Source organism: Meles meles, chromosome 1 (genome assembly GCF_922984935.1).
Source record: "Meles meles chromosome 1, mMelMel3.1 paternal haplotype, whole genome shotgun sequence".
Lineage (NCBI taxonomy): Eukaryota > Metazoa > Chordata > Mammalia > Carnivora > Mustelidae > Meles > Meles meles.
Window position 1 is genome coordinate 32,794,120 of NC_060066.1, and position 25,166 is coordinate 32,819,285.

At 37.0% G+C, this 25,166-nt stretch overlaps 1 protein-coding gene and 1 pseudogene across 3 annotated transcripts in view; both read right to left on the reverse strand.

Moving 5' to 3' along the window:
- ZFPM2 (zinc finger protein, FOG family member 2) overlaps positions 1-25,166 on the reverse strand; it is a 458,582-nt gene that overhangs the window by 152,398 nt on the left and 281,018 nt on the right. For all 3 annotated transcript variants that reach the window (XM_045982082.1, XM_045982074.1, XM_045982067.1), the window contains one exon: positions 8,933-9,044. In XM_045982082.1, coding sequence (XP_045838038.1) covers positions 8,933-9,044 — 112 coding nt within the window. The remainder of the gene's footprint in view (positions 1-8,932; positions 9,045-25,166) is intronic.
- Positions 10,475-10,570, reverse strand: LOC123927727 (annotated as a pseudogene).

Below are 25,166 nucleotides of genomic sequence, written 5' to 3' on the forward strand. Positions count from 1 at the left end.
TTTGTATCACTCATGATCCCCATGCCATATCATCCACAAAGCATTGGGTCAATTACTTTTATTTTATTTAGAAAATTATCTTGTGAAACACAAAGTGCCAGGACATTCATAGAGATGCTAAAGAAAAATAATTATCTCACTAAGGAATAATTTAAATTCTATGGATGAGAGAAATTTTATGGACAAGGCAAAGATTTCTTTGTTCCTTTCGTTTGAGTTGTATCAAAAGGAGAGCAAGAATGTAGTTAAGACAAAGGATGATTTTCATTTGCAAATATTTTTCCTAAATTATATGAGGAAAATAATGCGAAGAAAATTATAGACGAAAGATACAAAAAATCCTCCTCAAATCTGACCACCTCTACAGAAATACTCTTATAATTTCAGGGTATTTCTTTCAAGTATGTTTCTCTACACAGACATTTTTTTTTAAACATAATTATAATCATAATAATACTAGGAACAAAGCATTATATTCTACTTTTTCATTTGGAATTGTAACATAATTTCTTCTTCTACATAATCCACTGTTTTCAAAAATTAGTCAAGCAGCTCACGCTGAAAAAAAAAAAAAAAAATCTGCCCTAAAGAGTTGTCCCTCATTTTAGCTGTCAGATACTTTTGGGGTAGCTTTCAAGATTGACATCTCTTTGAATGACAAGCCAACATCCATGAGTGATAGTGAGTCACCTCTCAAAAGACCCCACTCTTCATTTCTCATTTTTATACTTATAAAACTGATATATTCTTAGTTCTTATCATTGGCCAACATCCTGACTGGGTTTTTACCCCTAAGAGACAAGATGTTTCATTCATATATGGGTCCAGGGTGGTTTAGGATATTTTTTTTTCTCTGATATATGATAGCACATCTAACCAACTGGGGTAATTAATGGTATTTTCATGCAGGATTATTTACCAATATTTCATTAAAGAAATTCATAGTGATGTTGATATGAAAACAAGTGTATTTTCTCACATCACATAGCCAACATTAGTAATAACTAAGGACATAAACTAGTCAGTACAATCAGGCCCAGACTGAAATAACCCAAGTAAATCACTAACATAATTGTAAAAACTGTAGACTTGAAGGAAGAAAAGGAAATGACAGAATGCCTGACATTTGCTGAAGTTGCTGTTGTTCCACCATTTGCAACAGACAGCCCTACTGTAAATTAACATAGTCACTGGTGGGGTCACTTGTCTTGACCTTAAGAACCCCTCAGAAATGACAATTTGAATCCAAATGCTGGTTTTCTAAAGCAGCCATTTTTACAATCACTGGGTCGTAGAATAGGCACAATAAATGACTCGCTCCTCAAAACATCTCTCCTTCGCATAGATCATAACCAGAAAGAGCCTCAGATGTTCACGAAACATGTTGGGTTTTCGGCATCGCGTTATCCTGTGGTGCTCTGCAATCAATTACTGTTATACCACCATCATTAATAATTTTCTTAATGAAAATGATTCTGTTGATCTCCGTTGTATTTTAATTATCAGAGTTAAGCATAATTACACTGCAGCTCTGAGCTGGCATGTGGACTCCTTTAGGGCGCAATTTTGTTTTAACACACTGATAATGTAATTTTACATTGTGTCAGTTTGTTTGGTTATTATCCAGTTGTACAATTCCACTGTATTCCTGATAACAGATAATAACCTTAGTACCTCCTATATCCTGAAGTCATTTAAAAAGCAATATTGGAATTCCGCAACTAGCTAACTTAATCGCCTTATGATTTTATAATTCCCGCTGCTAAATATTTGGTTCAGGCACCCACCCTCTTTTAAGAATACCATAAATCTAGACGACAGTTGTACATTTTCTGTGAATGACAGAATGGTTAGATAAACACTTAAAATATAAGCACGCTTTTTTTTCTTTTAAAAACAGCTTCTTATTTACATAATATTAGGCCCTTTAGGTGAAGTTGAACAGGAACTTGCAGGCTACTTTGAAAATTGGCTGCTACATTAGACAAGGCTGTCGTGTCAAAATTCTAGCAACATGCAACAGATTCACTGTTTGAAGGCGGGAAATCATCCAGACTTTGCAAGAGTCCTCACACTAAAAGATCTTTGTTTTTTGAAAAGTTGATCAATTTAGTCAGTGTGCAGAAAGTTACTCATTCAAGTGAGGTCTATTAGAATTTCTGCATTATTTCAACAGTGTCTAGTATAGGATCTTGAACGTAGTAGACAATCCATCAAAGCTTAAATGAACTCACTGCATGGTTATGTTTGTGCAAAGAGGCAAAATCAGAACCCTGAGATGATTTTGAAGTTGGTCTTCTACGTGACTTTAAATCGCTGTGGTCTTGAAAGCAGGAGGTATGAGCACAACGCTCTGCCATGACTGGTATTTTAGCTCACCACTGAATTAGGGAAAAATAAACACAGAGTTGCTGATGGGCATGGATGCACATTTGTGAAGAAGAGCAATAACCTGCAGTCTTGACCCAGCGAAGGGCAGCATCAGAACTCTGTTCATTAGATAACTGGGAATTGAAAGTCAACGTGCTCAAGACGGAATCCTAATTTCACCGTGTATGAGCCAAAGATCCTTGGATTATTTCCTTAACTTATCTAAACCCTCAGTTTACTCATCCGTAAAGGAGGGATATTGCTGCTTACATCATGAACCTGTTGTAACAGTAAATAAGAAAACGTAGGTACAGTATGCAAATTAACTTCTGTGTAGAATAAGTGCTTAATATTATATTAATACTAACAGTCTTGGTATGAGCAGTATTATCATTATCATCTTTTTTTAAAATCATTATCATCTTGATACTAGACATTTTACATAAGACTTCCACTAAAAATAAAAATGCCATGCATTCAAGGAAAAAAAGCCCAGTAACATCCTCAGGCAAAGGCTTTGGGCCCTTGATTCTATAAGACCATTCTCTGCAGAGACTGTGATGTGAGTTCAACAGTAACTGAATGAGAGTTTTGGAATTCCAGGCTATAAATCTGGCATCAGATGGCATGTTTTCTTGCACATTTGCTTGGTACCAACGTAAAAGCCTGGTTTCATTTCCTCTAAGTTTGTACTGATGTGTCCACGAGGGAAAACTGGATTGAGTATAAGATAATTAGCAATATAATATTTATAATAATATACACAGTTAAGTTTACAAGGTTCTGACTCTCAAAAATTCTCCAACATAACCATGGCTATTCCATTTTCACAGCTGAGGAAATCAAGATTTATAGGCTACGTGATTTGCCCAAAGTCATATACCAGCAATAGCTTTTTTTTTTTTTTTTACAATGATACTGTGCTTTCATATAAAAACAAATCTGTGGTTAAGGTAGGAGTGAGGGTTCACTGATACTTTTCTATTCTTTTGATTGACAATGTTTATTCTCTTAGTACCCATACCTAGAGAACGTGTCTACTCTGAAATGACAACTCCATGGAAAACTCCATTATTCCTTACTTGAACAGACACAAGGTCAAGACATCAAGGCTTAAATCTGAGTACTCAAAACCAAAAACAAAAACAACCCGAAGGAACCTATTTACTTTTAATATGTGAGAAAGGTCACCGTACTCTGCAAACACTATGAAGTAAAGAACTCCGTGGTACAAAGAGAAGAAAAGTCGGTCTCGGATGCGCAATAGGCATTAGTGGATTTTAGGACTTAGTGGACAGACCTTGCTAAACCTACCCCCCAGCATCCTCTCTTTAACTTCAGTATGGTGCTTTCCAGTTTTTTTTCCATTGGAGATAAGCAAATTAGAATTATCTGGAGTCTGTTGAGAATAATGGCAAAAAACAGATGACCCAATAAGTCTGGTCCATCAATGTCTGGATGAGCTAATTACTTTCTGGAATGACAGGGGATAGTCGAGGCAGGGAAAAAGTACATCAGATTACAATATTAATGCCAAATACTATACTTTTTTACTTTGATGAAACAAGATGATGGCAGCCTGTCACATAGCACTGATATAATATAATTTTATAATAATTATTTGATGGACACCCTGTAAATGAAAGCTATAGTTATATTTAATTTTGCTATTAGCTCACATTTAATAATACTTTAAGAAGTAAGTATGCCTCTTAAATGGGAATAGTTATACACTAAGTGGCCTATCTAACACACCATAAGAAAATGATATCAAAAATTTCACAGTCAGGCATTTAAAAAATGCTACACGTACGCATTTTACATTCTATTTGTAAATAGGTACTGATATGTTCTCAGATAGCCAGGTCCTATAATAATGATTCTGGCACAGAATTCATAAGTAATGTAGGTTCTTAGCTAGAAAACAAAATAAGGAAATGCAATTTTGGCTTCAGGAATTTGTCATCTTCGGTGAGTGCTTCTTAGACATCAGGAATTATGTTTGTGCCTAAGTGCACGAAGTTAGCCCATCAGGCAACTAGTCCTTTGTATCTGTCAGCAGCACTTTGGTTTCATTTGGGGAACTATTTCTTCTCTTAGTGGCTCATGCGGGGTTAATTCTAGTCTAAGGATGGTTGTAGTCTGCCAGGGAGAGTCACTCTGATTAATTGTGTCAAGGATTGATATGTGATGTGGCCTAACCAAAACCCAGAAAAGCTGTTTTCATTGGAATTTCTGTCCTGGTAGAATAAGTCTGGAGCTTCCCACTACCTGAGGAGAATGTTTCTGAAAATGAAACCCAGAAAAGAAAAAATGGGCAGAAAACAGAGACAGTCTGAGGACAAAGTTTGAGCAACTGGATTAAGCTGTTCCTGAAATCTAGAGCATTCTTGGCCTCTCAGTTTTATGACCCTCCCCTTCCCCCCAACACACACACACACATACACACACACACACATTCTTCTTCTCCTTCTTCTTTTCTTTTTTTCTTCCTTTCTTTTCTTTTTCTTTCTTTCTTTCCCTTTTTTTTGATAAGTCAATTTCCTTTGGATTTCTATCACTTGAAATTAGTCCTAAATAATAAGTAACATACATATTATGAAAATGCCTCACACTTTATGGATGTCCAAATCAATCCTGATTAAATCTAAATCACCAAAACCTTCCAACTACAAAACTCTTTTGCTTTAAGGAACCTTATCATACGTGTAAGCCTTTGAAAACAAGAAACTCAGAATCCCCAGGGGCCTGATAGGAGTGCTTCCTGGGTCATATTTTCCATGACTCAGATGATCCCCAGCACAATCACAGCATATCAAGGTATTCACAGTACTTTGAGTCATAGTCTTGGTGAGCTACTCCTTCCCTCCAAAGGCAATCTGAATAGTAGGAATTAGTATCAGGCCTCTGAAGCCCATCTAGGAGAGCAGAATAGAATTTACAGGAGAATTTTTCCGAGTGTGTTACTCAGAACACTAATTCCAAAGGGTGTCCACTTGAAAGGGGAAAAAATATATATAGATAGATAGATACAGATATAGATATATAGATATCATATGGTCAAATGAGTTAAACAGGTGTTTTACTATAGAACTTCTCAGAGTATCAGTGGCAGCAGATACTGTGAGTTTCCCAGAGGGGCCATGACAGGCAATATTAGGTCACAGGGCTCTTTTTTAAATGAACTTGGGATTCTGTATGATGCATTTGGAGAGTGCCATACCATAATATATACTCTTTGTGATTTCCAGGCATAAATACCCAAGTGATTAGGAAGAATTTACTAATCATATAATAATGACAGGGGGAAATCAGAGTCTCACAGTACAGGACATAAGGTTTAGAATGATTAAGACCCAGATTCAAATTTGACCCAGATTCAAATTTGGTTCCATTATTAGCTCTCTATGACCAAGAACAGCCATACTATCTTTCTAAGTCATAATGGCAAACCATGTAAAATGAAAAACACACTACCTATGTCATTGAGCTGTTTTAAAGTCTCATATGGGGAGAAATTATTCAATATATGTAACTCAGACCCTAAGTTAGACAAATGCACGTTTGAAACCCACTCCAGCCCTTTACTAGCTATGTAACCATGGCAAATTACTTAACCCACCTAATTCTCAATTTCACCTTTTGTAAAATGGAGTAATATATTAATTACCTCATAGGAGGTATTCAATGAAGATAAAATGAAATAAGGCCTCTACAGTAGTTACTGCTGTCCCTGCTGTTTGAACCGCAATGCCAATAGTTCTTAATTTGAACAATATCAGATTACCTTTTGTCAGTTAAGAAGCATTAAATAGCCATAATTCATACGGCTCATCATTCGAGTATGTGCAATGCCTTTACAGTTTCTGACAACCACTCATCCTTTATCTGGTCAGCCAATCAGTATTTCTTTAGTGGTTTTTTGGGTACAGGCAGCACACCAGACCAAGGATAGGAAGGTAACGAAGACATAGTTCTTGCCCTCAGTAACTAGAGAGTAGATCGGAAAGGCAGGCAATACTAGCTAACTTCTCAGTTTTTCCTTTTGCCAGAAGTTAATAGCTAACTTTTCCCCTTTTTATCTTTTTTTCTAACTTTTGGCTTTTTTACACTTTTCTTGAACCCATATAATAATGATCGTAAAACAACGTGATGAAGAACAACGAAAGAAACACATATAATCTGGAACAGAAGTACCATGGAGTGCATTCAGCTGGGCTTAGTAATGCCGGCTCTTAGTATCCACGAAACAGGCTAGTATGTAGTTGGGCTCAATGCATGATTTATGAGTTAATTAATTAGTAACCTTCCATAAATTACTCCAAATTATTCATTGCCCGAAGACTTACTATATAGCCAACCATGATACAAAGCACATAAACATGTTCAAGTTAATGTACTCCACTGAACACGGAATTGGAATTTTACCATATTTCTTTCCTTATATGTAACAATCTAACAATCATTGCTCCAAAGAATGGCTGATTTAAAAATGCAGTGGATTTTGGATTATGACAAGAGAACAGCTCTTCTCTTGGTTCCTCCATATTATATTGCCATCACCGAGATAAGACACTGTATAACCAAAATTTAGTCCTCGTAATTAATCCTACATTCCAAGGCCTCGTTTGTATTTCTGCATTCTGATTGTGGGTACTGGTCAACTGGTTCGCTATACCATTCCCTTCCGCTTTGATAGATCATATTGACAATGTCCTGGGAAAATCACACTTTCCTTCCCGCTAAAATCTCCCACCAGCTTACCACAGGTATTTCAGGTTAGAAAAAATGAGTGGGTCTGGGACCAGCAATTATAGAAGGGAAAGGAATATAATCAGATCCTGGTGTGCAGATTGTTTTTTTAGCTTGCAAATTCCCTCTTTCCGGTGTTTCAACTTTCAAAGGCTCATGGTAGTTTAAAGGCAATCCTCTTATAAGTGTACCAATTGTAATGATTATAGGAACAAGTTGTAATTGTTTCTAGCAAGTTTTTAAGAGTCTTTGATGTTATGATTAGTGTTTTATATGTTAATATATTGATAGGGGTGCTTATTTGCTTGTTCCCTTGTATGCTTTTATGGTTTCTAGGTTCAATGTGCAAGTAAATCTTTGATCTCAGTAGGTCTGTTTGGTTAAAAGAGAAAGCTAAAAGAAATTAAACATGAGAAGCCCAAGGTTTTGCAATATTTACGAAGAGGCGCTATTAGGGATTTCACTGTAAGAGTGCAGAACTAGGGCCCATAGCTTGAATATGGAGAAAAGTGCCCCGAACCACACCCCACACGAAGAGAGGCCTGTGTCTGGGAGTGCCATCATGGACCATCGGCTCCTTTGTAGCCAGGTTGTAGCTAGATGACAGGTCTAGGCTGATGTCACACTGAGCAAATCAAAGGCAAAACTCTGCAAGCCATCGGTTTCCTCTTTCCCCGTTTGCCTCCTGCCTTTCAAAAATCACCATGGGGAAGAATTCTCAGTCTTTGCAGTGTTTCACTTTCAGCTGTCCTCATCATGAGTGATTGCAAGAAAGGGGCTGGAATGAAATGCCTCTTGGAGCATGCACCTTGACACGGATCGCTAAATTTCAAAAGGAATTTACTTTCTGTAGATGTCTAAGAGGGAGGAACCTGGGATTTCCTCAAACTGGCTATCAATAAAGCTAACAGCAAGGAAGGTACCAGTCACGCCACTCAAATACAGGGTTAGGTAACTGTGCGCAGGGCTAAGTCATTAATGGTATAACACTTTCTGTCTTATACTGTACAGAAAAAGCCCAGTAGGCTCTGCTGGAAACACAGGTTAGAGAGATTCTTTTTTTTTTTTTTTATTTTTTTTTTATTTTTTACCTATGCGTCACCTTTTTTTTTTTCCATTTTATTTATTTTTTCAGCGTAACAGTATTCATTCTTTTTGCACAACACCCAGTGCTCCATGCAAAACGTGCCCTCCCCATTACCCACCACCTGTTCCCCCAACCTCCCACCCCTGACCCTTCAAAACCCTCAGGTTGTTTTTCAGAGTCCATAGTCTCTTATGGTTCGCCTCCCCTCCCCAATGTCCATAGCCCGCTCCCCCTCTCCCAATCCCACCTCCCCCCAGCAACCCCCAGTTTGTTTTGTGAGATTAAGAGTCATTTATGGTTTGTCTCCCTCCCAATCCCATCTTCCAATCAAGAAATGGGCAGAGGACATGAACAGACATTTCTGCAAAGAAGACATCCAGATGGCCAACAGACACATGAAAAAGTGCTCCACGTCACTCGGCATCAGGGAAATACAAATCAAAACCACAATGAGATATCACCTCACACCAGTCAGAATGGCTAAAATTAACAAGTCAGGAAATGACAGATGCTGGAGAGGATGTGGAGAAAGGGGAACCCTCCTCCACTGTTGGTGGGAATGCAAGCTGGTCCAACCACTCTGGTTAGAGAGATTCTTGAGAGAAAAAGGAAGAGAGAGGATCACGTTTCATTTTGCATTCCCATTCCAGCTTACTTGGTGCAGTCCTGCCTTTCTCAGCTTCCAAAACTTGCAAAGAGAGAGAGAAAGGATCCTGCATTTACCTTTGCTGTACACAATACAGTTGTTTTTGCTGTCTTCCACTCCTTGCCAGGTCACATCCAGCAGCCACTTGGGACCAGCCGTCAGCACCATTGGGACCTGAGCCTTTGTCTTCTGCGGAAAGAATGGTAACAAACAGATGCCATTCGCTTTCGTTGATTAAAAACTTGAATAATAACTGTACTAATTTTATTTTTAAAAACAACAAATCTCCCAAACCATAATCCAAGTCCTTATTCCCCTGTTTCATATCTTTTTAAGGCGACAGAAGCTGTAAGGCTTTACTCCTTTTCCTTAATCTGAATGGTAGAATTATTATCAAGGATTTTTTTTTCCTAAATGATACTGGATCAGATCTCCAAGATTAGACAGATCTCTTGCGGCTCTGAATTATAAAGAGAATGCAGATGACTTTCATTGCAAAGAGCAGAGTGTTTAGAAGTGAACTTTAGACACATTGTACTTTACTATCAACAGGATCTCACTATTTCCTGAAACGGACAGGAAAGAATTTAAAGAATCAGGATCCATTTCAAAGCTCTATCCTGAGCAACATTTATATTAGAGTAGGAATTTCTGTCGAATGAATAATGAAATCTACCCAACCCCTCTGCTGGGTGTGGATATGTAGTCTGACGGTCACGGAAATAATAATAATGCTAATGATTCACCATACACCGTCTCCAGAAAGACTATAAAAGAGGGATCGTGAATAAATTCTGAGGCAGAGCGACTAAAGCATGACATCCCTCACTCTGAGAAGCACACAAAGCAGGGACACTCGTGCCCTAGTTCTAACAAAATATTTCCAGTTGTGCATTTTAAATATAAGGCTCAGAATGTCCATCCTTTTAGGCTGTTTGGCATCCAAATTATTTGTCTTTAATTACGTTAAACGTGGCAGGAAGTAAACTGGGGAGGAGACAAGTGAGCTTTAGCAAGACTGTTGTTTCCCGATGAGTCACAGTGAACTGGCATTCAGACTTTTATCACCCACCAGACCATGTCTGTATATCAAATATCACAAAACCACAACACAGACGACAACGCAAGGGTCTCCAGGTAATTTCTGAACTGAATCTTCACCTAGATATGATCCTGCCAAAGAGATCTCAGCTCATTCTGGGGACTCTGCCGCAAATTTCCCAAATTGGCATTAATAAATATTCACTTGAGGAGTTCCATGTAATCTGGTCCCTCAGGAATCTGGAAAACCCATTTCACCCGCTGAATGACAACAATGATAGCGTCTGAGACATGGATCTATTGTTAGCTGCAAACCCATATTGACAACTAGGCATAAGATGAATGTTAAGTCATTTCCTGAAGTATCAATTATATTATAAGCGGTAGAACAACCATAAAACATACTGTTTAATGAAAAAAAATCAACCATGATGAATAAATTTTTAAAAAAGGGGTCTGAAAAAATATTTCAAATGTTAAAAGAGATGGCAAAACAGATGGTGAGAAATACTAGCCTACGGATTTTTTTTATATTCATATTTTGATTCATTTCAAATTCTTAATTTTTCAACTACATATCTTAATATTTGGCAAAGATTTATCTGGTGCTTTACATGTTCAGAGAAACTTCTCTAGTAACAAACCATAGAAATGGTCCCTGAAAGTACAGTCTTCTAAGGATGGTTAGGTGAAAGCCCTAGAGGAAAGAAGCAATTTTATGTTACATCTTTTTTTAACAACAGGCAAAAATGTTATCAAGTTATCTTTATGGTTATTAGTCCGAGTGACCATTTTTATTTCCGTTTGAAAACAGAATTGAGGACAAGTAAGCTTCTTCAATCTGAAATGATAATGACCCATATCCAATTAAATATTAGGTCTTAATTAAGCATTTGCCTGCTGCTCTTACTACCAGAGAAACAGGTAAATCCACAGATGACAGTCAGCAGGTCTCTGAGCAGTAGGCAGAACAAGTCACAAGAGAGAGCACACCATTTCGATAGACCCGCAAGTAGGAAATTTCGTGGTCTTTCTTATTGCTAACACTTTCTCTCTTCCGCTTTTAAAGAACAAAATTCAATGGCAGACACCTCCCCCATTTCTATTGTACTGTCATTTCATGGGAAAGACATGCCTTTTATTCAATCTTTATGCTCCATAGTTCTTAGAGCCACAAAAATTTCTACACAGTAGATCAGCTTTTACAATTTTCCACAGATAATATGAAAAATAGATATTTACCACTTAAGTTCTTTAGGGACTCGTTTAGTGTAAAGCAAATCAATTGATTTTGTTGATACTATAATCTTCTGTTCATTTATGGACATACAAACCACCTCCATCGTGGTCCTCTGATTGGTGCTTGGAATACGAGGACATCTTTTTTGGTGAAAGATACAGATATGTAAGAAAAAGTTTAATATAATGCAAAAAGTAGCATGATAAGGGGTGTAAAGTCATGTGTAAATTGTTTTGGGATTAATGCAAGGCAAGAGAAGCATATTCTGAAGGAACTTTTCAAACCAGGCAAAACCTTTCATGCTTCAATTTCTAGGCAAAGGAAACCAATAAAGATAGTTTAACTGGGAAGAATATGGAGCTACTTACATATGCTACTTGTGCAGGGACTTTCTTAGACACTTTCCTGACTTATTGAGTCTTCATGTCCATTCTCAGATAAAAAACAAACAAAAACCAAAAACCAAAACCAAAACAAACAAGCAAACAAAATCCTGCAATTCAAAGATTAATAATTTCTTTTAAGTCAAATAGCTGGTAGAAGTAGGACCCCATTTCTATGTCTAGCTCAGTCTCCAGCTACCACCACCCCTGGGGTGACCAACCATCTGGGTTTTCCTGGGACTGAAGGGTCTCCCAGGATGCTGGATTTTCAGCACTTAACTGGAAATTCCTGGGCAAACTGGGGGGCGACTTGTTCACCTCCAACCCTACTAGTACTACTACGGTTAAAACAATATCGGTGGCTTACATTTACTGAGCACTAAATGTTGGATGTTGTTCTTCCCCTCAATTATCTTTTTTGATTTTTAAACTCTAGGACTTAGGTATTAACATTTTCTCCACTTAGTACATAAGCAAATTAGGATTTGAAGGAATCAATTTTATGATACAAATAAGACTAGCTAATTAATATCTTTCCTTAGTAATAAGTTAGGCATCATGCCTTTTAAAACCTTGAAAACTTTTATTATACCTGGGCACAGGCAGAATCTGACTTATTAGAAAACAAGGAAAAACAATTTCTTTTACTCTAAACCAACAAAGCAAAAGCAAAAATGTAGCAAGGTCTTGCTGAAAGCTATACCCAACCTGTAAAGTAAATAATAAGTAGATAAAAAATCTCAAGGGACCAGTTATTACAGTTTTGAGGAGGTAAGTCAATTTCTTTCTGAAGAAGTCAACTTTTGTAGAGATTGACTGACTTCAAAGAAGATTACCAAGTGTGAGAAGGAAGGAGTTATCCAGGATTATATGAAATCTACACTCCAGCAAAATCCATGAATAGAAAATAACAATAATATCCACATTGATCATTAGGTTCACTTTCCCATGTCTCTATCATAAGGACTCATACAAGTCTAGACTCTTAAGAGCTGGAGGCAGCTTCAAAGTTCAATGAGTTTAATTCCCTAATTTCACAAATAAAGAAAGTAAAGCCAAGATTTTATTAGCATCCTACAGAGGATACAGTTGGCACGATATGTTGGGAAAGAGAGTAGATATAAAAGTTGTGATAGACAGAGAAACAACCCCTAGTGGTGTCCATACTCTAATTCCTTAGAACCTGTGAATATGTTACCCTACTTGGGGAAAAGGATTTTAAAGATGTGATTAAAATTTACGACCATGAAATGGTGCGATTTTCCTAAATTATCTGGATAGGCCCCATATAAATACGAGTTCTTATAGAAGAGAAAGGCAGATCAGTAGATCAAAGAGATTCCATATGAAAAGGATTCCATCTGCCTTTGCTGCCTTTGAAGATGGCCTTGGGAAGCTATAAACTAAGGAACACTGTGGGGTCTGGAAACTGGGATCTCAGTTCTGCAACCTCAAGGAAGTGAATTCTGCCACCAGCTGGAAGGGTGGGAAAGGTATCCTCTCCTAGAACCTCCAGATAGGAATGCATCCTGCTGACATCTTGATTTTAGTCTAATGAGATACATACTGGATTTCCATTCTGTAGAACTGATAATTTGGGTTATTTTAAACCATTAAATTTATAGTAATTTGTTTCAGCAGCAATAAAAAACTAATACAAAAGGCATTTGGGCTTACCAACTTACAGTCAAAAAAAAAAAAAAGAAAAAAAAAAGACTTAAAGTTCCTTATCAAAAGTACTCAAAAGCATGAAACAGCTTCTTCTTTGTTGGAATAACATCAAATCTGCATTGTCATTCCACAGTCATTAGATATGCTTACTGTTCTTGTCTTCAAGTACAAAAATATACACAGTGGTGATTATAATGTCCACTTCTACAATTGAGTATTCAAAATATTTCATGATTCACCATTGACCTTACAGTTGGGATGGAACCAAAAGGGCATTACCGTTCTTGGAGTCAGATGGCCTCAGTCTGAATCCTACGATGTGCTATGGGCTGGCTCTGTGACCAGAAAACCACTTCAACTCGAATGGCCTGAATTTCAGAATGCACATCTGCCAAATCATTTTTAAAGTCATCTAAAGCAACCAGCATGATGTTTGGTGCCCTGCAGATACATGTCAAACTCTTGCTGCATAGCTACATAAATAAGCAAATTAAAAATGCCCAAAATCATTTACCGAATCCTTCCTATTTCTCAGGTGTTGGTCATGTTTGTAGACATGACCATAAAAGTCAGGACAAAAGCTCTTAAGTTTCCAATTTAAACCTGGTGGTAGTCACCAAGGCTATTGATCAGCTCTCTGCTTTCCAGATCTCTTTTCAAGTTAGGGGTGGCCATATGACTTCGCTGGACCAATGACACTGAACAAGAGATGGCTCGTGTCACTTCCACAGAGAAGCTGTAAAAGCCAATGGACTCACCATCACGCCTTGCTTTTGCTGAAGTGATCGTGGAAGCATGTAAGGAGGAAGCCCTGGGAATCACAATGATCATGTAGCATGATAAGGAAAGAAACTTCTTTCTTTATGTAAAAAGTCACTGTGATAGTAAAACTGTTTGCAACCTCAGCAAAACTTAGCTTATCCTCACTTACGCAAAGGTTTTCTTCATTTTTTTTTTTCTGTATTCAATAGCCTATGGGGTTTTACAGGTTAAAGTTTGCACTTCATATCTAGGCAGTCTCTTTCAGGAATAAGTCAATTCAAGGTACATAACAGGAGCCCCAAGTTTCAGTTAAACTGGCATGTTTTAAAAAGAAAAAGAAACAGTGTGCGCTTTTGAGGCTCCGCATTGTAAGTTGGAAAAATGTGCACTCCTGGACACGGTTTGAACCCAGAGTTTCATGCTTCGACAGCCTACAACCAGACAAACTTGACAAGGACAAAATGGGTCAAAAGTGTCATTTCTTAGGAATAATTAGAATCATCTAATGTGGATAAAAGAGGTCAAACTAGCATCCACTTCTCACTAACCTTTGGAGTTACTGGACCGACAAAGGAGGTAGCCTTCAATAAATGTTTATACTCAAGCCAAAAGGTTAATGGAGATAAAAGTAGACAGCCCAAAGGTAAAGCACAGAGGATAATTCTAACCCAAGAAACCGGTGACATAATGCTATCTTAGGGATTCCAAGTTTTGCTGGAAATACTTGTTGAGGATTTCCAAAATGAGGCTTAAGAAGAGCTAGAAGTCTTAGGAAAATCTGACCTATGAGAAGAGCCTGACTTTACAGCCTTTTAAAAGAGCTAGAAGTGTCGCTTGATGGAAAAATTGGCCTCCATTGACTTTAGCTGAGGAAATATAACAAAATATCATTAGGAAATCTCAAGTCAATGCCATGAGATGTCGTTTGATGCTGATAAAAATGCTCTCAGTATGCTGATTGGGCAATAGGCGAAGAAGGCCGAAGTCTATTTGGCAAAATTCATAGCTGTTTTAACAATTCATCGCTGTTCCTGTTCTCTCAGCTATAAAAACATATTTGATAGTAGGCATAGAAAATTTTCCAAATTATTGTGGACATTAGATTTATATAGTTAGAACCAGAAAAATGGCCAATCTCCTCCAACTGAATTATTGTCTACATCTAAATGAAAAAATGGTACTGTATGTGATTTGACCTTGTACTTTACTACACAGTAGAAGTTTTGGTTAATATACAAGCAGTTCTCCACACTGGAATTGAATTCAGACACAATCTGGTAGTCACAAAAACATTGTGTCACTCTCCCTTTAACTCTGTGAAGTCTCTAGTGACAGTGAACTTGAATTTAGAAATTCCCTTTACCAACAGCCTATCCTAAGGGGACATAGTAACTTAAAAATCTTGGACTACCAAGAATGGGGAGAAATGTCAAGTAATATAACTTGAGGCCCTACAGAATTGTGTTTTCAGTAATTCTGTGCATGGCACATAGTCTCACATTACTGATTTGACAGGAACTATAAAACTTTTAGTATGGGGGCGCTTGGCAGGCTCAGTTGGTGGAGCGCACAACTTTTGATCACAGGGTTGTGAGTTTGAGTCTCACACCGGGTTGAGAGATTATTTTTAAAAAAAAATCAACAATTAAAATCTAAAAGAGAGAGAGAGAGCATTTAGTATGATGCTTTCCACCTAATAAAACTGGGTTTTTTAGTAAACATCCTTTAAAAAGTGATATAGGACACCATGTGAAATATTTGAGCTTGATGCTACAGAGGCTGAGATTTTTTTCTTCTTTCAAAAAATAGAAGATCACTTTAAATTACAGAAACAGAGTAACTCTATTCCATGTGGTCTTGCAGGGTCAAGATTATCTGTGTGATGATAAAAAAAACAGGTTCTTAGCAATAACACCTAAATATTCTCCATGTCTAACGAATGCCAGACATCATTCAGAAATGACTAGGTGTATCATGTGTTTCCATTAAAGTCATGTGTTTACATTTAAAAATGAATGAAATGGACACTGAACTACATTGGGATATGCCTTGGGTGAGAGTTGACATCTTCCTTTTGTTTATTGTGTCTAAAAATGAGAGAGAGAGAGCGAGAGGGAGGGAGAGAAACAGACAGACAGAAAGAAAGAGGTGTACAAACAGATTTAAAGAACTTCCAGGGTTCCTGGGTGGTTCAGTTGGAAGAGCATGAAACTCTTGATCTTGGGGTCTGAGTTTGAGCCCCATACTGGGTGTACAGATTACTTAAATGAATAAATAAATAAAAACTTAAAAATTTTTTTTTTAAAATGAAGAAGTAACTTCAGGAATTTCCCAACTGATACCAAGTATTTTACCTACAATAATTCTTAAAGAAGCAACAAAATTCAACTTAGCGAAAGATTATCAAATTTCCATCGCTTGAAAAAAATTGATGTGCTAGACACATTTTCAAACCCAAGTTCAAATAAATTAAGAATAGACTTAAATTAGAAAACATGTGAGAAGTCTAAATTGGAAAGGCATCAGTAATGTGCTCTAACAAAGACCACTACACTATACCGTTAGGCACAGAACAGATTTATGAATGAAAATCCCAGGAAGGTTTCATTAGAATAGTGTTTCTCTTGAGCACATCTCTACAAAATATCCCTTAAGGATAGCATGAGAGTGAAATCCCAGAGAGCTTCTGCTAACAACCATCTTTAAGATCACTGTGGTATGTATGATCTCAAACACGATAAGAGACTTTTCAAAAACAAAATGAGTGTGAAATAAAATGATAGAATTCTTGGCTCCTATATCCATACTCCTTATGTCAAAGACAGTTTTATCTCTATGAACCAAAAATTTAAATAATCATTATCTCTGAGGTATATTTGCTTTTAGTTCTTAAAATTATGGAAACCCATTATGACAACATGAGTCACTGCTTAAATATAGGAATTTCAGTATAAGAAATAATGATCTTTTAAGAATGTGAACACAAATAATTCCATATTTCCAGGTCATTAAAATAATCTCTTTACTTCCAAAAAAAATTATTTCATGATAGTGAGGAAAAGAATATAAAATTATTCAAGAATACTCACATTAAAGAAAGATACAGATATTTCATTTTTTAAATGGGAGAGTCTCTAAGTGAATAATAAACATCCAAGTTATCCAGATATTTATTATACTTTCATTTTCAAAAAAAGAATAGATTCATTTCTCTTTCCCTTTTGCCAACTCACTCCCACAGTCTCATCTGTTCTCCACATATATTTGGCTCCGAAGAGGAACTACTCCCTGCAAGCTGGCAACCATTAACTTCAACCTTTTATTTTATACAGTTCTGAAAGTCACAGAGTGTTTAAGGAGTGTTGTTTTGCTCCTGGCAGAATTTCTGGGCTTGCACCTAGTGCAATGTGCAAAAGAGTGTCAGCACCGAAGCCTTGGGAAGGAAAAAGTAAATTGTTCTTGAATATCCTTCCTCACATAAACCTGTGGCGGGGTTCAGGGACCCGGAAAGCCATGATCCCAGCTCTGTGACCTGGGGCCAATCATTTAACCTCTCTTGGTCTCATGTTTCTCCTTTGTAAGATGATCTCCAGTGTCCTTACAATGTGACAGTAACATCATGAGGTTTTCTACCACAGAACTGTTGTCAAGTCTGAACTCAAATCTTGAGTGTGAAGAAGATACATATGAAAATTCAACACACCGGTCTTACAATTACTTGAGGAAAGGCTACTATTTTATTTTAATGTTATTATTATTTATTGCTCAAGCAGTAAATAAAGCCATCTAATTTACTTTACCTCAGAATATTAATACAAGGAAAATAGGTACGGTCAGAGAAAGTGGTGTGGTCAAAATAAAAATGTTAGTATGAAGAATTACAGAGTGGGTAAGAGATGTACATACACACATTCAACTATCGATGACCTATTTTACACTTAAAAAAAAATAGTGGTCAATTCTATTCAGCAGTCTCTTTTTGAGATTTACCCCAAAGGCATTCTGTGGAAGAAAGAAAAAGCTCTATCTTACACAAAGTCATCCTTCGATACTGAGATACGTCTGTCCCTCATGCATTAATCCACTGCAATACGTAATGAATCTTTTGGCTACCTTTTAAACTGTCTCCTTATTACCATTTGAGCCCATCTTAATATCAGCCCTTTCCCTCCAAAGAAAAAGGGCAATTCTGATATTAACAATATAGTCAATTTTAAAACCAAATGTAAAAGGTTTTTGGGTTTTTTTCCCCTTTTCCTGCCAAAACATTACATGTTCTGGTTTCATGATGCGTACCTTTATTTTCGTCTGTAACTATACATGATTAAAAACTCCCCTATAGGGGCACCTGGGTGGCTCAGTGGGTTAAGCCACTGCCTTCGGCTCAGGTCATGATCTCAGGGTTCTGGGATCGAGTCCCGCATCGGGCTCTCCGCTCGGCCTGCTTCCCTCTCTCTCTCTCTGCCTGCCTCTCTGTCTACTTGTGATCTCTCTCTGTCAAATAAATAAATAAAATCTTTAAAAAAAAAAAAAAAACTCCCCTATATTTGAACTTGAAATATACTTGATATTTGAAACCGATGGTGACAGTCTATGGCAAAATGGAAGAATGGGAGTGAGAAAGGCATCTCCTTCCAAAGAAGAAAAAGAAGAACGATGGCATTGTTAAACCATACAAGTAGGTGCTGTCATAAATATAGCAGCTTTCGGGAAAGCAGATTTTCCTGACACAAGTTATTGAAAGTTGGGTGCAAAAGCTTTAAAGCTTGGCAGTCTAGCTGGCAAAAGTGGGAAGGTGCTACAGACGAGTGGAACAAAGCTTCTCTAATCTGTGAGACATTCTAATAATGAGAATAGTGCAAACACTTAAATTAAGTATCTAAAGCAAGACTCTGACCACAATAGCAGTTTTCAATATGTTTTTTTCCAAATCAACAGATGTAGAAGGACTCTACTAATTCTGTTCTTCCAGGGAATAAAAGTCAAGGGCCCAGTCACTGGGTGTGGTCTTCCCTTCAGGGTTGGGATGGGGGGACTGCCTTGCTTTCCTTGGAGAAAAACAAGCAGAAGAGGACTCTGACCAATGAAACAGGTTCACCACTGCTCCCAATGCAGGGGGACCTTTGTCCAATATGCCTGTGGGTGTGGGGCAACTAAAGGTGCGTGCTCTGGAATCAGAACCAAATGAGATAAAGCTTTATTAATACCACCCCTGGACAAAATTCTCAAACCGTATTCTTCACAAAAGGAATAGAAATATGAATAAAAGCATTGATGCGTACGTTAGAAAGATTATTTTTTAAAATTTGAGAGAGTGGGGCACCTGGGTGGCTCAGTGGTTTAAGCCACTGCCTTCGGCTCGGGTCATGATCTCAGGATCCTGGGATCGAGTCCCACATCGGGCTCTCTGCTCGGCGGGGAGCCTGCTTCCCTCTCACTCTCTCTGCCTGCCTCTCTGCTTACTTGTGATCTCACTCTGTCAAATAAATAAATAAAATCTTTAAAAAAAAAAAAGATTTGAGAGAGAGAAAGAGAGAGAGCAGGGGAGCAGGGCTGGGAGAGGGATAGGGAGAGAATTCTCAGGCACACTCCCCTCTGAGCAGGGAGCCCAATGCAAGGTTTGACCCCAGGACCCCAAGGTCATGACCTGAGCTGAAACCAAGAGTTGGATGCTTAAACGACTGAGCCACCCAGGCACCCCTAGAAAGAATATTTAAATAACGTTAACAGGACAAAATAACACATCTGTAAAAACTTAATGACTAAGCACAAATGCCAGGGGTTAAATTCTGCATGTGGCTCCACGTGTCTGATATTAAAAGTTGGACAAGTTGGTTTACATTGTCCAGATAATGGTTTTTGCCATATAAATAATATAAATTTATGTATAAACATTCTAATTAGTAATGAAGATCACCATTATTTTTGGATAACTCTATGCCTTTCTATTTTGAGAGACTTATAGAGGTTATTCTGCTTTTAAAATAATCACTTTTTACTTTACTAGAAATTAGGTTATTCATTCAATAAAGCTGTATGAAATATCTACTAAATATAAAACTCTTAAGAATAGAATGATGAAAGATGAGTTATACCTCCTCTGGATGTTTACAATGTACTGATAATAAAAATGCCTAAATGACATACACATAGATAATTTAAACCAATATTTATAATCAAGCTCATGATATGTCAAGTAAATGATGGATACATTCGGAAATCTCAATGCATATTTGACGGTCCATGACCAAATGACAGCATAGTAATAGATGAGAAGTGGCTAACAGACTCATCTTAAGGGATCTTTATGCCAATTTAGGATTACACTTTGATTCCGAAGTTAAAAATACTAAGGCTTTCTCTAATATCCATTGGAAATCTATAAAATAGAGCTTATGTTTTTAGTAGTTTACATCTAAAACCCAGTGATAAATATTTCATATTTATAGCAGGGTTTAAGCCATACACTTCGACTTCTAGCAACATCCATTTACTATATCCATTTAATTATGATTGCTACTAAAGTATAGAAAAATATATTGAAAAAAACATTTCAAGAATAGAAATATTTTATGAAATGTAGCCAAGATAAATTATGTATATATGTTATCTTAAGGGTGTAAGCATAATCACACTTAAAATGTTTTATTAATAGTCAAATTTTAAAACTTGTACTTTGGTGCCAAGCTGACTAAGCCTGCATCACGTCCAGGAGCTGTACGACCTAGGGCAAGTTACTTAACTACTCTGTTTCTTCATCTCTAAAATAAGTATAATGCAAGTATTTATGCCGTACGATTATTGTGAGGATTAAATGAGTTAATGTCTGTAAGGAGCTGAAAGCAGTAACAGGGATGTTACTCTATGCAGTGTTTGGCTTATGTTTCTAATACTCCTAAAGAAATTTGTTTCCATCGAAAGGCAGAATTCCCAGTAAAACAAGAATTTTGGCTGGGTGGAAGAATGACACATGACCCTGTTACATGATTTATATTTCATTAAGTATTAACTATGTGCTAAAATTCTAAAGCTGCCTTACTTTTTGAATTGATTTGCACAATCCCACTGTTATGTCCATTTTGCACAGGTAAAAACTGAGATTCTAAAATATTAAACAACCTGTTCAAGTTCACATTGCTGGAAACTGCCTTAACCAGGAACTGTTTTCTATTTTTCTCTTTGCAAACCTGTAAGAAGCAAAATTCTTTCCACGGTGTTAAAGCAATAAGAATCTTCTTAGGAATTGTGTTAAATATCAATTCTTCATGTCCATGAAAACTAGCTTAAATGATCTTCATGAGTCAGTGGTTAGCAGTTTCTGTTTTACATTATGCATGATTCCTAGCCGTACTTTGTATAGGCTAATTGCTTGGTGCCTCATTAATAACCTTCAGGGTTTTCCGAGCTGTGAAATTTATAGGTTTGTAGTGAATTATTTCTCACATTTGCACAGTTTTGGGTTTTAAAAGTCTAGCTGAGACACTAAATATCAATATTGGGCATCAAGTGGGTATAAGAGGAACAGAACGAAACATAGCCTAGTTCGTGACATTAAAAATATTGGAGAATAGGTAATATTTTTAAGATTTTTATTTTTGTAACTGCAGGCATTTTTATACCTGTAGAAATGTTTATACCTTAACAATGGATAAAAAATAGCCTATATAAACATTTCCAATCATGAGCAGAATTCACGATGAGATCCGAAGTGCCTTCAGGCTAAAATCCACTCAGTTCAGCACTGACCACACAAGAACAAATGAAGAATAGATTCTCTTGGTACTCACCTGGTCAACAGAATAGAGCCTCGACACAGTACTTCACAGCGAGCATCAATGCACACTCTGGGCTACAAGGCAGTCCAGCCTGGCCTTCATGCCTGACTGGTCGATTCTACTCTTCAGAATCTCTAGATGCACCCACTTAAGGAACTTGAACTGCCCTGTGTAGTCTTGGCTCCCTGATTGGGGCCTGGGGCGGGGGAGTCTCTACGTAAAGAAATATCTCTGTTTGAGTTTAGTTAGCATGTTCCCCAGCTTAAACTGGGCTGCTTACAGGTAGACTGAACTGAAACATAAGCACAGCAGTTTCACCTGCCAAGAGAAGTTCAAAGTCAAACTGGCAAGTTTAAGAGGAGCTTCAGTAAAAACCGTTGGGCAGAAATAGAGGAGAGTTGGAAAAAAGGTAGTTCTTTTGAATCAGTGGGTCTGAAACTAGAGTTCACTTGTAATTCAAATATTGTTCATGGCATATGGTATTTTCCTTCAATGTGATAAGCACCACGAGGAAAGGAGCAGGAACTTCAGTTCATATACTACAGACTTAACAGACAGGCAGTTAACCATGGGTTCTAGAGTCAGACTGCCTAAGTTTAAATTCAACCTTTCTACTCATTTATGGTATGATCTCGGTCAGTAAACTCAACTTCTCTGTGTATCACTTACTTCATCTGTAAAATGAAAATAATAACACCTCGTGGGGCTGATGTGATATGAGATAAATTAATACTTATAAGTCGTTTACACTGATATCTGGCAAATAATAAGAATTCATTTATAATTATTAGGTATACTGATTTAGAGAAATGGCGAAAAACTCAAGAAATAGCTAAATATGTATGAAAAGCCTTATGCCTATTTAAGTTAATTTTATCTGTCCAGACACAACAGAATGATTAATGTAGGATACTACACATACGTAAGCGATTTTACTATTTTAACCAATCTTTTTACTTCTTAACTACTCAGTAAATTGGCTAGTGGCAAGACAATCATACCACTAGTAGCACAATGAAAAGATTTTAATGGCAACTTAAGGTTACTTGAATAAAATCAAATCTTGTATGATGAAAAGCTCTACATATTACTTATAAAATAATTTATTCTGTTGAAATTATTCCGAATTTTCTACCTACCATTTTTACTAGTGCCTACAAGATCTAAAAATTTGCTTGTAGGGCATCTGGGAAATAATTTGAAAAGGCTCTGGACATTGAGCTACTAATTATGCCATTCCTCTGCCTTAGACTCTAAATTGGGAATTTCTGAGCTAGCTCAAAAATTTTAAATAGTGCAGATTTCTCTCATACCATGCACTGGAACAAAGTCTTAAATGTAACTACCATAATTTAAAGTGCTTAGTTCAAATTTTAAATATGTTGTCTCATCTGTCAAAGACAACCAAACCAAATGAAACACAAAGCAAAATCCCCCATGATTACAAAGTCTATGACCTTTTCCTGTGTAATTTCTGTTTCATGCTATAGCACATGCCAGTTACATATATGTTCAAAAATGACCTGTGAATTCACTAAAGTTACATTTGATTTAAGTTTTGTCTCCACGTGGCCACATTACCTTGGTCAAAATACATTAATTCCCTGAGCCAGCGCCTTCATTAATAAAAGAAAAGACCAGGACTCTCGGACTCATAGAGCACATTCTGGTTCTAGGACTTCATGTACTCTAATTGGAAGGAACTCATGAATGGACTTGTCCAGTGTTACACAGCCTTTTAAAATCCATGCTCTCCTTACTTGATGTCAAAAACAGATTCATGGTGTCCTTTAATATTAAGAAATTTAAATAAGCACAATGGCTGTAAATACATTAGAGAAATGACACAATGGTTCCTCATCCCTTAAAACAGATGCAGAGTCCCTTCAGCAAATACACATACTTCCACGCATACTCTTTGGTGGGGCTCCACTCCCATAACAACTGAGAATTACACAATAAGGTCGCTGATTCACAAATTATGATTTTCCCTAATTCAAGCCTGCAAGAAAGGAAAACTACAAACTACAAACGCAAGTACAGTTTGCTCTGCCCCCCGACTTATGCAGACCAAAATACCTTATTTACGGCTCTGTCTTCCATGTCTTTTGAAACTACACACCCCAGGTAAGACATAGCTTGAATGTATATTTCCATGTTGTGCTATTACAGACTAATCCAAATTTTAGTTTCTAATAAAAAAAAAAAAAACAACACCTAGATTCTTGGTTAAGTGTTATTATCCTTCACAGTGTTGTAGATAGCATCATTTCCACCATATGCAGGCATGAATACTTTGCAATCATTGATAAGGGCACAACGTGTAAGACACACAGACCAACTTCACTTTTGGCCAAAATCACACTATTCTATAACATATGGAAGAAAGGTTGGTAGTTTTGCACTAGACCAGTTTAAACGACACCGAAGTAAACTCAATGATAAAGCCAGTTGATAGTAAAATCTCAAGCATGAGAAATGGCACTATGTCTGTTTTTATGACATATAATACCAAAATGTGGATTATAAATAAAATGGATAATTTTAGAGATTCCTCTCATTTAATTCCTGTGAATAGACTACACATATGTGACAAAACCAAATTATCTTGTAGTTTTCCTGTCTTAAAAGCACAGATTTGGAGAGAAAAAGAAAGGGCAGGGAGTGAAACTAATGATAAAACGAAGGGTCCAGCCGTGGGACTGGTGCACATAGAGTCCGCGTTCCAATAAGACTCAACAAACAGCTCTGATCAGAATCTAAGTGATGGGAAACAGCCTGTAGCTTCGAGATTAGCTGCTTCGCACTATTTCTGAGTTAAGCCAGCACAAGTAACATCATGAATGCATAATTATAATTATGCATTAGAGTATGCATAATGATCTTAAAATCGGTAAACAAAGAAAAGGCATCAGAATTTCTCAGCTATTTTAGGTATGCTGTTGCAGAAGACAAAATATGACTAAGATTTTAAGGAGGGGTGATTCTTAGTGAAAGTTTTTTGCGTGCAATTTACAAACTTGAGAAAATAACTAATGAACCAGTGTTGCTTTAAAAATCCCTCTTAGGAAACTCCACACGAACAAGTTAAAATCAAAGAAATGCAATAGAGTATTTCAAAACAGGGAGCAAGCACTTCGGAGGGCTTACATTTGAAGTATTCAAACTTAGAAACAGAAATAATAATAAGGTGACAACTTGGATTTCTGATATGATTTAATAAAATAATGCATGCCCCTGGAATTGTTTGGAAAAATATAACGATCTGCCATTGGCTAATACAAATGAGTGAAATAACTAAAAGGTATGTAGGAAGTAATTAATGACAAGTGGGGAATTTTGGTTTTTTGGCAAACTACTAGGTTCCAAAAATCTAACCCTAAGGCCTAACCTGAACACGTCCAGTTGTAATGCAAAATCACTCGTTTTCGGTTTTCCA